The sequence below is a fragment of the Vombatus ursinus genome, unplaced genomic scaffold (assembly GCF_900497805.2).
Source record: "Vombatus ursinus unplaced genomic scaffold, bare-nosed wombat genome assembly UNPS02014802.1, whole genome shotgun sequence".
Classification (NCBI taxonomy): Eukaryota; Metazoa; Chordata; class Mammalia; order Diprotodontia; family Vombatidae; genus Vombatus; species Vombatus ursinus.
The window spans coordinates 8104046-8118402 of NW_020954580.1; the positions used below are offsets into that span (position 1 = coordinate 8104046).

The 14357-nt window shown below is 42.3% G+C and overlaps 1 protein-coding gene across 3 annotated transcripts in view; it reads right to left on the reverse strand.

Annotated features, from left to right (window-relative positions):
• SMARCAL1 (SWI/SNF related, matrix associated, actin dependent regulator of chromatin, subfamily a like 1) overlaps nucleotides 1-14357 on the reverse strand; it is an 84488-nt gene that overhangs the window by 10451 nt on the left and 59680 nt on the right. For all 3 annotated transcript variants that reach the window (XM_027873563.1, XM_027873562.1, XM_027873564.1), the window contains exons 11-14: nucleotides 11467-11685; nucleotides 6771-6841; nucleotides 3928-4030; nucleotides 801-983 (exon numbers count right to left, since the gene is read on the reverse strand). In XM_027873563.1, the coding sequence (XP_027729364.1) occupies nucleotides 801-983; nucleotides 3928-4030; nucleotides 6771-6841; nucleotides 11467-11685 (576 nt within the window). The remainder of the gene's footprint in view (nucleotides 1-800; nucleotides 984-3927; nucleotides 4031-6770; nucleotides 6842-11466; nucleotides 11686-14357) is intronic.

Sequence of the window (14357 nt, forward strand, 5' to 3'; positions counted from 1 at the left end):
TCAATCTTAATTAAACCACTACAATTGTATTTCATAAATGCTACATGGGAATTGAGAGAAGAAATATGACTACTTTCTCAGAAGTTCAGGGGAAAATTTAATGAGGCTGAAAAGATTCCTCATCGCAGAAGTGATAGTTGAGATGAGGCCAACAGGAGTAGTAACAGTACTCAGAGTAAAAAAACAACAACCCCAAAACAGTACAAAAACCCCCTGCATCCTTTATTGGCTGAAAAGATTATAGCAAGCCACAGTGCGGTCCAAGAGAAAGAGCATACGGCTGAGTCAAAGACTCAGGATTTAGTCCTTGCTTGGCTTCTAACCAACCAGCTACACAGTCTTAGACAGCTAGCTGACCTTGGACAAGTTAATTTCCCAGTTTCTTATAGCTATGTAAAATGTAAAACAAGCCCATGTACTTTATTCATCTATTAAATGAGAGCTGGACTCGGTGGTTTCTAAAGTTCCCTGAAGCTGTCTGAATGTCTATGATTCTAAATCTCTCAACTAGTCTGTGTGTTTTTGAGTTTTCCCCATCTGGGAAGCGGGGATAATGATTCCTATTTTATCTGGGCCGTTGTGAAAGTAATAGGAGACAATAGATTATTGCTTTAGGAGATTAAAACATATCCCAACATAAAGCTCTATTATTATTCTTATACCCTGACAGTCTATGGAGGAACATGTGCTATCAAGACCCCAGAGAAGATCGAAGAAATTCAGCCTCCCCTTTTCAAAATGACTTCTTCCTTTGCCCTTTCCACAATGCACAGGGAACCCAGGTCTTTGCCATGACATACCCCTGGATTCCAGAAGAGCTCTGCAAACACCACCAGGTCAGCAGCAGAAAAGGTGAGCCCCATGTTGGCTGCTGTGATCGAGAGGACCGCCACAGCGTACCTCCCAGACAGCTGGAACTGCTGGCATAGGGCCTGGCGGTCGGCCGAGGGTGTGGCCCCATCGATGCGGACGTAGCCTATGTGCTAAAGAGAAAAGGAAAGAGATGCATCACTCACAGGCCTCTCAATCATCCTTCTCACAGCAATAGCATCCTCTTGGGAGATGTCTGAAAAAAGGCAAAGACCCATGTTTCCATTTCAACTCAAATTCTCACTTGAAACCTGATGTTGTTTTAGGCACGGTTGAAGTTTTCCAGAAACTGTGTTTTTCCTCTCTGAGATTTGGGGATGAGTGTCAAGGATATGCTCCTTCATATGAACTTAATTCTGTAAGAGCAGATGCTTTTTAAAAAAAGTTTCAAATACCCTCCATTGTATAAAGCACCACCAGCAAAGCTTTCCAAGGTCGCAGGACTGCAGATTTAAGGCTTGCAGAGACTTTTGGCAGTCATCTAGTCCAAAAATGAGGAAACTGAGGCCCAGGGAGGAAAAATGACTATGCCGGTAATAAAGAGCAGAGCTGGAATTTGAACCAAGGCCCTACAAACCAAAATCCAATGCTCTATGACAGCATGCTGTCTTCAACAAAGGGATGCTCCTTAGACGTTCTCTCTCTTACCAGAGACACTAGAGCAGTGCACTTCCAATTATTCTGGTCATAGAATACTTTTTGGACTTGAAATATATTAATGGGTACCAGAAAAATCTGGGGGGTACAGAAAGCCCTTGAGAAAGACCAGCGTCTGAAGAAGTTTTGCAGCAAAAAAGGGAGGAAATGAAGCCCTCTTATTCACAAAGAAAAATGGTCATACATAAGTGTTTTTGATATATACATACAGTTAGGTCCTGATGAGTGAGAATAATGAATCCCCCAAAGTAGTTTCATTACTTGAGCTCTTACGGTATATTTCCACTGGGTTGGAACTAACGACCATATTATACACAATGATAACTTCAAATAGTGCAAAATTGGATGCATGAAACCACTTTAAGAGGTTTCATTATCTGCACTAATTGAGAGCTTTGTTGTTGCTAAGGTTCAGTTGTTTCAGTCGTGTCTGACTCTTCGTGACCCCATTTGGGGTTTTCTTGGCAGAGATACTGGAGTAGTTGCCAGTTCCTTCTCCAGCTTACTTTACAGATGAGGAAACTGAGGCAAACAGAGTGAAGCGAATTGCCCAGGGTCATGTAGCTAGTAAATGTGTGAGGCCACATTTCAACTCAAATCTTCCTGACTCTAGGCCTGGCACTCTATCCACTGCGCCACCTAGCTGCCCAAGGTGGGAGCTAGCTATAGTTTTTAATAGTTACAATTTTAGAAAGGGAAATATTCATAGCATCAAACTTTTTTTCAAAGAAATCCCTATTCACAGCATATGGAATACCAGAGTTGCACAGAATACAATTTTGGACACACTGCTAAGTTCAATGGTTTTCAACACAATCCATCAGAAGAGTTAGACAGTTGAATACATATAACTCACTTTTAGGAAAGATGTAGGGAAGGGGAGTGGGGGGACGGTGAGGGAGAGAGAGAAGTTGCTTCAATAATCAGGAAGAGTACAACACCAGATGTGCTACTATCTTGGTGGGAATAAACTGTGCCTGACTGTTAGGGAGTAAGAACGTCTCGGGGAGTCTCTTTATTTATTTAAGACAAGGAAAAACACATAATTGGAAAGGAAAAATAATCTACAAAGTGTTGCCATCTAGTGAGACAAAGGAATCCTTTGAGGGGAGTTCTGAAAGCCAAGCACTTTGGCTTTCCATTAAGTCATTTTACTTTTTTTTAGGGGAAATGATGCCTCTAGAACTTACCACAGGTGCAAAGGGTAACGAGGGGTGGATGTTTGGTTTAAATGGCACATCCCCCATAATATATTTCTGGTGATTCCTCCTATTGATTCTAATTCGTACTTACAACATCACTAATGTGAAAATATGTTTAATAGGAATGTATATGTATAGCCTATATCAGATTGTGTGCTGTGTTGGGGAGGGGGGTGAGGAGGAGGGGGAGAAAATTTTAAACTCAAAAGCATATGGAAGTGATTGTTGATAAATCAAAATAAATAAATTTTAAAAAGAATCCTCGTTCTAAGGAAGCATGACTTTGGGGGTCACCTCATTATAGCCCACAAAGAAGTGCCTCAAGATTCTTTTAAAATGTTATGGCTAGCAAGAGACCTTGAGCCAGTGATTTCCAAAAGCAAAATTTGAGACTCGTCTCTGGAAATCTTTATAAGAACATTTTTATAAGCTCACTGATGCATCTCTAAAAATGCATGGGAGGGAAGTTCAGAGGGAAACACAGACAAGCCAGACAGCTCTGAAAGTAATATATTGAATTTATTTTATAATTTAAAAAAAGTTGCATGTAATAGAGATTCACGGCTTCTTATATCTTTTCTGTTCTACTTTGCATATGGAAATAGTCTCTCCTCTTCCCTCCCCCCGCCTTGGTGATCATTAAGTACAGAACAAAAAAGAGGGCACTTTATTAATGTTAATAAAATATGTTAATAATATTAATAAATGGGAATGTTAATTAAAAAATAAAGAACTATTATTATATGGTTTCAGAGAAACTTGGGAAGATTTGTATGAACTGATGTAAAGTGAAGTGACCTAGGAAAACAATTTACACAATAACAACAATATCATAAAGACAAAGGACTCTGATCAACCTGGAGGAATCAGAGGAATCAGGATGAAACATGCTACCCATCTTCTGACAGAGAGGAGATGGACTCAATGGGGGGTGTGTGTGTGTGTGTGTGTGTGTGTGTGTGTGTGTGTGTGTAGGACATGACTAATGTGGGATTTCATTTTGTTTGATTATACATTATTTCTAATGGGTTTTGTTTTTCTTGCTTTTTCGGTTGGGGTAGAAGGAGGTGGGAAGGGAAAAATTTGAAGCTGAAAATGAAATAATTTTTTTTTATTAAGAACAACCACTACAGACCTCTGTTTAGGTCTAGGGCCACCTGAATAGCAAGAACTATGTCAGATTTTACTGCTCACTTACCTTTCTCTCCAGCTTATCACTGATGGCATCCAGGACTAGCTTGTGGTGTGCAAATACTAGGAGCTTCTCTCTCCCACTTTCCAATAAATCCAGGATATAGTCACTGCATTTTACAACAACAACAAAATCCTCGTCATGGAACTGTTCATCTGTTGAGGGCTGATCACTGATATGGTAGGAGGCTAAAGAATTAGGATGTGGTCCCTGCCTGGGGGGCGACATCCAAGTCTCTAGTGATAACACCTCAGCTAAGCTAACACCTCCCACTGAAAGCAGAAAAGCAGACAGCAAGAAGGAGCGGCTTACTAACCTATAAGAACATAAGCTAGAAAGGCACATCAGATGTTTGCTTTCCTTGCGTAGTTGGACCAGTGATAGACAGTGGCTTTCTGAAAGTTTTGCTCTAGGATACAGAAAGTAATAACAATGAAGACACACAAAGGGTATTGAGATCCAGAGGGTCCCGAAGTCATCACCTAGGTCCTTTAGTTAGCTAGTAGGGGAGCAAAGGTAAAATTATCAGTAGACAATCCTTCGTTCTTTCTAACCTTCTCCTTTCCTTACCCCTGGTTCTCCTTAATTAAATTGTAATCTCTTTCAGAGCTGGTTCTGTGTCCTATAAATATCTGTCACCAGCACCTAACACTGTGCCCTGTACATAACAGGTGCTCAATGTTTGCTGAACAAATGCCCCAGAATAAAATTTAGTTGTGGTTGGTTGGGCTAGCAGCCAAATCATTTGAGCATTAAGGAGGAGACCTGTGGCAGATCCCTCAACTTCGTGGCCCTGAATTTCTTTATCTATAAAGCAAGGTAGTTAGATTACCTGGGAGTTCCCTTCCCAGCTCTAAATCCTACGATAAGGATAGAGGACAAGACCTGGTCCATCCAATCAGCTCCCAAACTAAAGGCTTTCCCTTCTTTCTAACTACTTAAGAAAGTGCTGGAGAGTTTTTTAAAAGGTCACAGAGCCCTCCAGATTCTAGGCTCACCCCAAAGTACTGCCACGGGCTTCTCCTCCCTAGTTCATTTGCCTGTCTCCTCAATACCGTCAGATGTCCCACAGACTCAGGTTCCCATGAAAAGAAAGGCGGAAAGGAGGAGAGGCAGAAATAATGACATTTTTTGAAGGTTCACTGCCCAGTTTCCATTAGGCTGAGGGTATTTAGGTCACACATATTTTCACAAATTCATTCCTAAGAATGGTAACTATCTTATACATGCCAAGTTATTTATGACTTTAGGCCAATGGCTGAATTAAAAACTTCTAAGGGAATGATGTGGCTCTGGGCCCAGGGCTGGGGGAGGAAGATACCAACATGACACCAGGGTTTGTAGGTCATTAGCTAGGGAAGGAGAGAGCACATATCCTTACCATCTGTTGTTCAGTAGCCTATGAGAAATGGGACAGTGGGGGCAAGTCAAATCAGTTTCTAGTGGATAAATTCCCACACTATAAAAACCACATCTGGAGTTCATTAGTATCCTAATGGTGTCATAAATGAAAAGGACATTGTGCAAAGGGTGAAGGAGAAGTGGCTAAAACTCACAGGCCTCTTTATGGAGAGCTATAGGTATAAACATCATGGGGAACTCTCTTCTCACCACCTGGAGAAGATGGAGGAAGAGGTCATCGGGACCAAAAGTAATAGGTTTTGGGTGGTGAGAGAGGCCACCACTGGGGGTTCTTCCATTTATCCACAGACAGCAGACCTTCCAGCTGTCGCTCTGGCATTACTCACCCATGTTTAATTCACAATTTCATTGTTTGGATCATTAGGGTTCCAGAACTTTGTGTGACTTCTAAACAATAAAAAGCCAGCCAAATTGCACATCGATAGAACACCCCCAAGTTTCTATCACACTGAGAGTGAAAGAGTGTAGGTTTCCTCTTTTCTTAAGAGCAGAAAATTGGGGAGGATTCAGAACAGAACGCCAAAGACAGGTGAATAATTCCAAGACAAAATCTGTATTACTTGTACTTCATGAGGACGGCTGATTTTAATTGCCCGTAAGGAAATGGTAATTTACTGTTTAGATCAATACTTCGTCTGTCTAGGGTGCTTTTTAAGTCTGATAAGGTTGTGTACCTCACAGAAACAAAGCATCGACAAAAAGAATGTCCACCAGCCTTGCTCTTAACTCACAGAAAGGTTTTTCTTTTAATCTCAGGTCTAAATTGGGCAGGCATGGAGAAAGGGGAAAGAAAGGTTACGGGGCAGGAAATGGAGCAAAGACTATATGGGGAGTGTCTTTTGGCTCTTTTTACTTCGCCAGCACTTAGCACAGTCCCTGGCACATAGTAGATGCTTAATAAATGCTGACTGCTTGCTTGACAGAAATGGCAATGGAGAGCTATGAACAAAAAAATATTAACAGAAAAAGGGCAGGAAAAAATACACAACCAGGTACAGGACTGAACTATCCAGGTTTCCAGGATGGGTGCTGTCAGATGGTCCTCGGACATGATGAAAGTTATAAGACAGCTTTCTGCCCCGCTCCCTGCACCATCCCTCCCATGCAGGCAGCCTGTCCTGGCTATGGTACTCTGCTATATCCTTGTCCCACTGACAGTGTCAGCATCCATCCCCACTCCCCATCCCTGAGATGGAACAAGACTTCTGGCAAGCAAGAGTTGGTGGCCACAAGATCGCACCCCCAGACTAGCCAGAAAGGTAGAGCTGAGCAGTTGGCAATATCCCAGTTCTGTCTCTGGTAGATGAGGGCATGGTCATCTAACACTTGTTTTCAAGTGAAGATGGAATATTCTTTAACGGACAGGAACACGAACCAGACAACACGATCCTTTTTAAAAGGCACCCGATGCTTGCCTGAGTACTTACATGGCAGGCTGGATTTTCGCTTCTGCCGTCCTGTTGAAGAAAAGGAGCAGGGCTTCCTTCTGCTGCCGCTTCTGTGGACAGAAAGATCCAGAGCTTAACATCCACCGAGATTCCTGGTCCTCAGGTAAGCTGACTTAATCATCTTTGCTGTGTGTGCTACCAATGACCAACCATGGCACAGAGATACAGCGGCCACTTTCCTGGGTGCAGGCCCTCGTCACCTCGTGCCTGCATGATTGCAATAGCCTGCTGGTTGGTCTCCCTGCTTTAAGTCCCTCCCCATTCGAGTCTAGCCCCCCTACTCAACTGCCAAATGATCTTAAAGTGCAAAGATGAACAGGTGCGTGCCGACGAGGAAAAAAGAATGTGCCCCTGATTGTGTACGTTTTTCATCTGCATTACTTTATCATGCATTGGATAATGCAGGTTAATCTGCATTATTAACATTTTCCCTCCATCATTCTAAGTCTAGATAATCAATAAAACAATAGATCAAGCCCTGATTTATAGTATTTGCCAATTTCTGAGGTATAAATGCTCACAATAGCTCTTGCAAGATGGTTTGAATTGATTCCAGCAAACATGAGTATAACTATCTGAATCTCCCTGCCTCCCTCCCTTTGATGAATTCTACTGGCTCCCCATCACTTCTGGGATCAAACATAGAATCTTGTTTGGCATTCAAAGCCTTTCATAAGCCGGCCCCCTCCTTGTCTTTCTAATTTCCTTACAACTTACTCCCCATCTGAGATCCAGTGACCCCGGCCTTCTTGCAGCTCTGCACACACAATACTCAATCTCCCAGCTCCAGGCATTTTCACTGGCTGTCCTCCAGGACTGGCATTCTCTCCTTCCTCATCTCTGTCTTCTGGCTTCCTTGGTTTCATTTAAATTCATCAATCAATAAGCATTTATTAAACACTTACTAAGTACCAGACACCATGCTAAGTGCTGAGGATACAAAGAAAGGCAAACGATAGTCCCTGCTCTCAGGGGGCTCAGGATCTACTATCTCTTCAGTGCTGGCTAAAATCTTACCTTCTACAGGAAGCCTTTCCCAATCCACCTTAATTCTAATTGGTTGATTATCTCTAGTTTTTCCTACATCTATATATATATATCTTGTTTGTACATATTGTCTGTATGTTGTCTCCTCCATTAGATTGGGAGCTCTTTTGGTGTGTGTGGGAGGGAGGGGGGGCCTGGGTTTTTTCCCCTTTCTTTATATCCCCAGCACTTAGTCTAGTACCTGGCACACAGTAGGTGTTTAATAAATGCTTGCTGCTTTGACTTGAAGGGACCTAGGTTCTAATGTTGGATCTGACAATGACACGGTATGACCTTGGGCAAGTTACTGGACTTCTGGGCAGTTAATTCTCTCTTCCACAAAATGGGGATACCAACTACTCCACCTCACTCATGGGCAGGGTGGTTTGAATGATCATATATGATGAAGAACATGGAAGAGCGTTGAGAGGCAGGATGTGTAAGCTATCATTGTTACTAAATACCTTCACCATCTGCCATTCTCCAGTTCATCTTGCTCTCCAAGCAAATCCATGTGTCATTCCTGCCCTTAAAGGGTTCATTAAAGTAATTCAGCAAGCGAGGAGAGAGAGGAGCTGTCGACACAGAGCCTAGAATAGGGCTCTACACAGTAGGATGTGTCTTACTCACCTATAATGTGTTTCCTCCTACACTGACTAAGCAGTCAATTTTCCAAGTCATTTTAGACTAAAATTTCCACTATCACTCCTTTGGAGGTTGTCATGTTCCTGTCTAGTCCAGCTCAGTAGAACATAAACTCCTTGAGGTCAAAGGAGGACTGCGGCGTGTTTGCGGTTATAACCCCAGGACCTAGCACAGAGCCACATGCATTTTTCTTAGGGTGACTTCACAGGTTGGACACAAACAATCCATATTAACATCTGAAATAGAGAGGTCTCTAAATCCATGCATCTCACGTTTCTACAGTTTTAAAATACACATCGTCCAATTTGTGTCCATCTTTCTATTATTATTATTTTTTAGATAATACATTACTTGCCTTGGTATAGTGGCTTATGCTTTTAGAAATACACATTATCTCATTTGGTCCTCACAATAACTCTGTGAAGAGGATACAACATGTACTTTTCCCATTTTGCAGATGGAGAAACTGGGTCTTCAGGAAGATGAAGGCACTTAAGTGGTGGACCTGGGACTTAAATTCGTGTCTTCTGACTCCAAATCCACTGTTCCCTCCTCTACACTTAAAGCTGTTCCCTTAGGAATTCAATAAGATTAATTCAAGGCAAAGATTTTTTTTTTAAATGCCAGAAATTTGAATCTATTGCCAAGTGGCTAAGGGGTTACAATGGTATAATTGCCACCGAGGAAGATGTGTGGCCAGTTTCCATTTTTCAGCCATTGGTCTTACTGATCAAAAACTGGCTTTCGACAAAAGTTGATGATACTCAGCTTTGCTCCAGCTTGTGAAATGATACCTATTATTTCAGCAGAGATATAAAAAAGCCTTTCATTATACATGATATTTTATAAATTGGCTGCTTCACCTTGGCTTCTGGGATTTAGAGCTTTTTAAAAAATGTCTTCTTCCCAGATGGAAGAGCATGAGACAACAAAGAAAGAATGGATTCTTGACAGGTTTGCCAGGCTCTGTTAGAACAAATGTGATGAGCAAAATTGCAGGGAGATTTTGGACTTAAAAAAGCTACCGTAAAATAGGAGGTGGGATGAGGTGGGGAATAGTCTTCCATAGATTCATAATGGCACCTTATTTGGCCAAAAACCATGAGTCCCTTTGTTTTTTTAACCCTTTCAACCCTGGATCTCAAGGTCTTTCATTACCACCACTAAGAAGCAATGTTCTAGCTCAAATTTTCTGGGGCCCAGCACTGAGTACCCTACAGAAGGACTTTAAACTGACACAGTTTCCTTGCCCTCTGAGGATCTGTAATTATTAAACTTTAATAAGACTCTTAGGAAGTAGGAAACATTACCCAATAAATCTTGGAACGATCAATTAATGATTAACAATAAATGTTGGCTGATGGATCGCAGTTACCCCTCTGCATGATAATGTGAACTTTATTTCAAATGTTTCTATATGCATATGTTGCTTCCTCTCTGCCAAAAAATAAGATCTTTAAGGGTAAAGCCTGTTTAATTTTTCCCTTTGTGTCCCAAGTTCCAGGCACATTGAGGCAACTGGAGAGGCCAGTAGATAAAGCCTTAGCCAGGAAGTTCTGAGTTCACATCTGGTCTTAGACATTTCTTGGCTGTGCGACTCTGGGCAAGTCACTTAATCTGTCTGCCTCAGTTTCTTCATCTGTAATATGAGAATAATAATAACATCTATCTCCCAGAATTGTGAAGACCAATCGAGATAATAACTGTAAAGCATTTAGCACAGTGCCTGGCACACTGTAGATGCTTAATAAATGCATGTTTCCTTCCTTCCTATTTAACAAATTCTTGGTGATGGCTTGATTCTTATTTATTTCTTGAGTCTCGGGATGGTTTTGGTTTTTTTTTTTTTTTGGTTGTCTTTATGTCTACATCCATGTTGCTGGAATTAGGCTATAAACACCACAGGATAGAACCCTGTTCATTCTGGGCTGCAGTGAAGGGAGCACTGAATTTGGAGATTGAGGACCTGAATTCAAAGCCAAGATCTGCTTCTTGCTGCCTGTGTGACCCTGGGCAGGTCAGTTCACCCCTCTGGCTCTGTTTCCTCATCTGCTGAACGAGGGGCTTGGCCTGCATCACTTCTCATCACTCACAGAGCAGTTACCCGGGCCTGTGGAATTCTCTGCAGCACAAATTAAATCTGTTTTGAAGAGTATCTAGAGTGCTTCCCATTTTCCTTCTAGCCTGTTCTGCCTGCCAGAGGACTAAAAGAAAGAATGAAGAAGAGGAATTGGAGGGGTTCCGCATCCGGCCCATTTGTCTTGTAATCAGCCAGAAGGCTGGGTCCCTGTAGGTCTAAGTTACGCTGCACACAGTGTCAAGCACAGTCAAGCACTGAATGAATGTTTTTTGGTGAAACAGAGAGGAAGGTTGAGTCAAGACTGTTATTTTACTAAAGCAAACTCCTGTCATCCATCATGCCTGAGGAGCGGGGTGTCCTGCTTTCGCAAATACTGTGGTGGACAGAATGACCATATGCAAGACTGACACATTCTTAAGGAATTAGGCCACCGCTCAGTATCCCTTAACAGGAAAACTACACTGCAGATGATTTTACATTTCTTTGATAATTCATAATCATAGGGCAGGATCCAATACTGAACGCTTCAAGAATATCACTGAGAGTATCAGTCAGCACTGTCCTGTGGGAACAAGGACTGGCTGGTTAACAGAATCTTGGACAAGCTAGTACATCTTACAGAAGGATGGAAGCTGGGAAACAAGACGTGTTTTCTGGTAAAATACTGGAACTCAGATGGAAAGCTTTTTCTTTGTTTTGTTTTTTTGGCGAGGCAATTGGGGTTAAGTGACTTGCCCAGGGTCACACAGCTAGTAAGTGTCAAGTGTCTGGTCTGAGACCAGATTTGAACTCGGGCGCTCCTGACTCCAGGGCCAGTGCTCTACCCACTGCGCCACCTAGCTGTCCCCGGAAAGCTTTTTCAAACCATGTTCAGTCCTAGGAAAAGGGATAAGAAAAAGAATGCCCCCTGAACCATGGACTCACACTCTTCTTTTCTGTGGTCATTTCCTTTGCTGCAGCAGCCAGGACAGCTCTGGTTTTAGCATCCATCTGCCCTGGGGCAACCACCACCATCTTGCGCTGCTTGGCTGGGAGTTGGGAGAGAACATCGGACTTAAGCCGTCGGAGCATGACAGATTCTTCAAGGAGAAGCTTCAGTTCTCCAAGATTGGAAGAGCCAGAATAATCCCATCCCCAGGGTGACTATGGAGAATCAAGGCAGAGAAATACTGGAGGTTAAAAGGACAGAGGCCAAATGAACAAAATTCACTTTGTCTTCCTCTCCCTCTCACCACCCCACCCCCCAAAAAGAAAGAAAAACAAAACCCTTGTTACAATTATACATAGTCAAGCAAAACAAATTCCCACGTTGGCCATGTCCAAAAAGAAGCTTCCATTCTCCAAGACTGGAAGTGCCAGAATAGTCCCATCCCCATGTAGCCAAAGTTCATCACCTCCCTCTGTGTCAGGAGGTAGGCTGCATTATTTCATCTGGAATCATGGTTAGGCCAAACCATTCTTAAGGATCAGAAACACTACCCTAAAAACCAAGTGAAAGTCCACAGGGAGTCCCTTCGGACACCTCTTTGGTACAATAACTTCTCCCTTCTGATGTCTAGAAACACATACACAGTGCTGGCCATGAAAGTAGCACTGGTCTACTGGACATAGGGAGAGTTTATAATAAAAAATGGGAGAGATGGCCCAAAGTCCTCCTCTAAAGCGTTAGTGAGGCTTGGAGGTGATACTAGGTTCTTACAAGCATTTTGGTGATAACTCCAGTAGGTCAAAACAATGCGAGTCACACGTGCACTTGCGCGTATACATACACACATGTGCATACACACCCCTACACCTCAACTTATTCCTACACAACTTTGATTTCTTCTCCTACATCTCTATATTTTGAAATTTTCCATTCCACACAGTTTAGAGATAACGAATATTTCATAGGACATTTATTTAAACTACTCTTAAATTCTTATGGATCAAGGGTACATCCAGGCAGTTGTGGACGGGTTCCATCTGTGATAATGGTCTGGTTTCAGTAGTTATTGTTGACTCCTCAAGAATACTTTGAAGTCTATATTTGTAGCATGGGGCTGACTTTGTCAGCTGTTAAATTTATAAAAAACAGTGAGCTTCTGATGTATAATTCTGGCCATCAGGTTGTGTCTGGCTATCAGAGGCTAAACTTTTTCAGATTGAAGTGATGTATCATTATACAGTTTCCTTGCATAATCTGCAGTGATCTACTGTTTCTTGATCCTTAAAGATAATCTTTCTATAATTTCTGATAGCAATGACCCAATTCTGAATTGCCAACACAAACTCCTCCATTTTTATAACTGAATCGAAATGATTCAGCCAGTTGTTCAACGTTTCTTTGTTGATATACTACTGGTTGGGTTTAGGTGGATGCCACCCACGGAAGACCTTTTGATTCAATTCTCTTATTACTAACCTTAGTGTTATTGTTATTGTTGTTGTTTTTATTATTAACAACATTTGGTTTCATGATGTACACATTGCACACTGGGAACCGTTCCCTTCCATGTCTGGCCCTTACCTCTTCCTGGATCAACCCCACCAACAGGAGGTTAAGCTTTGCCTAGAAAATGACAAAATTTGGATGGGTACGTAATAGCTATCTTCAGAGGAATTCAGAACTGGTCACAAGGAAGAAGAATGAGGCAGTCTTTGTGGCTCCAGAGGGCAAAACTAGGACTGACAGGTGGAAGCGACAGGGCGGCAGATTTCATTTCACCATGAAAAGCTTCCCCACAACTAGGGCTGCTTCGGGGCAGAGGGCTCCCGGGGTGGGGAACGTGCGGTCTCAACGCCACACGTGGCCCTCTAGGTCCTCAAGAACAAATCGGACTCAGTCAACAGGCCACACTTGAAGTTCACAAAACTATGCATGCCCTTTGACCTAGCTATACCACTACTAGGCCCAAACCCCAAAGAAAGAAGAAAACAGTTAGCATTTACATAGTGCTTTAAGGTTTGCAAAGCACTTTAAAAGTATTATCTCATTTTAACCTTCCAACAACCTGGGAGGTAGTCATTATTATTCCCATTTTATTACTATTCCCATCTGAGGCATAAAGAGGTTACATGACTTGCCTAGTGTCACATGGCTAGTAATTATTTGAGGCTAGATTTGAACTCTGGTCTTCCTGACTCCAGGTCAAATGCTCTATCCTCTATGCCAGGTGTGGGGAATCTGGGGCTTTGAGGCCACATGTGGCCGTCGAGGTCCTCAAGGGCAGCCCTTTGACTGAATCCAAACTTCACAGAACAAACCCCCTTAATAAAAGCATTTGTTCTGTAAAACTTGGACTCAGTCAAAAGATTGGACCCAAGGACCTAGAAGGCCACATGTGGCCTCGAGACCACAGGTTTCCAAACCCTACTCTTTACCATCAGATGCCTTCTGTAGACAAGGATCTATAGAAACAAAAATGCAGTAGCTCTTTTCATGGAGTTAAAAATTAGAAACTAAAGGGGTAACTTCCTACTGGAAAATGGCTAAACAAAGTGTGGTACATGAATGTGATGGATTATTATGCCATCAGAAACAGTGAACTGGGCAATTTCAGAGGAAGATGGGAAGATCTCTATGAACTGACACGGAGTGAAGAGATGAGGACTGAAAGAACCACTTATACAATGATAAAGTTACAGAGGAAAACAATTTTGAAAGACTTTAGAATTCGGATCCACATGATGGCAAGCCCAGGTCCAAAAGAACGAAGCTGGAACAGCCACTCGCCTCCTGACAGGGGGAGATGACGTGGCCAACGTGGGCATTTGTTTTGCTGGGTTATGCAGCGATGGTCTGAGGTCTTTTTCTTTCTTTTCTAAAATCGTTC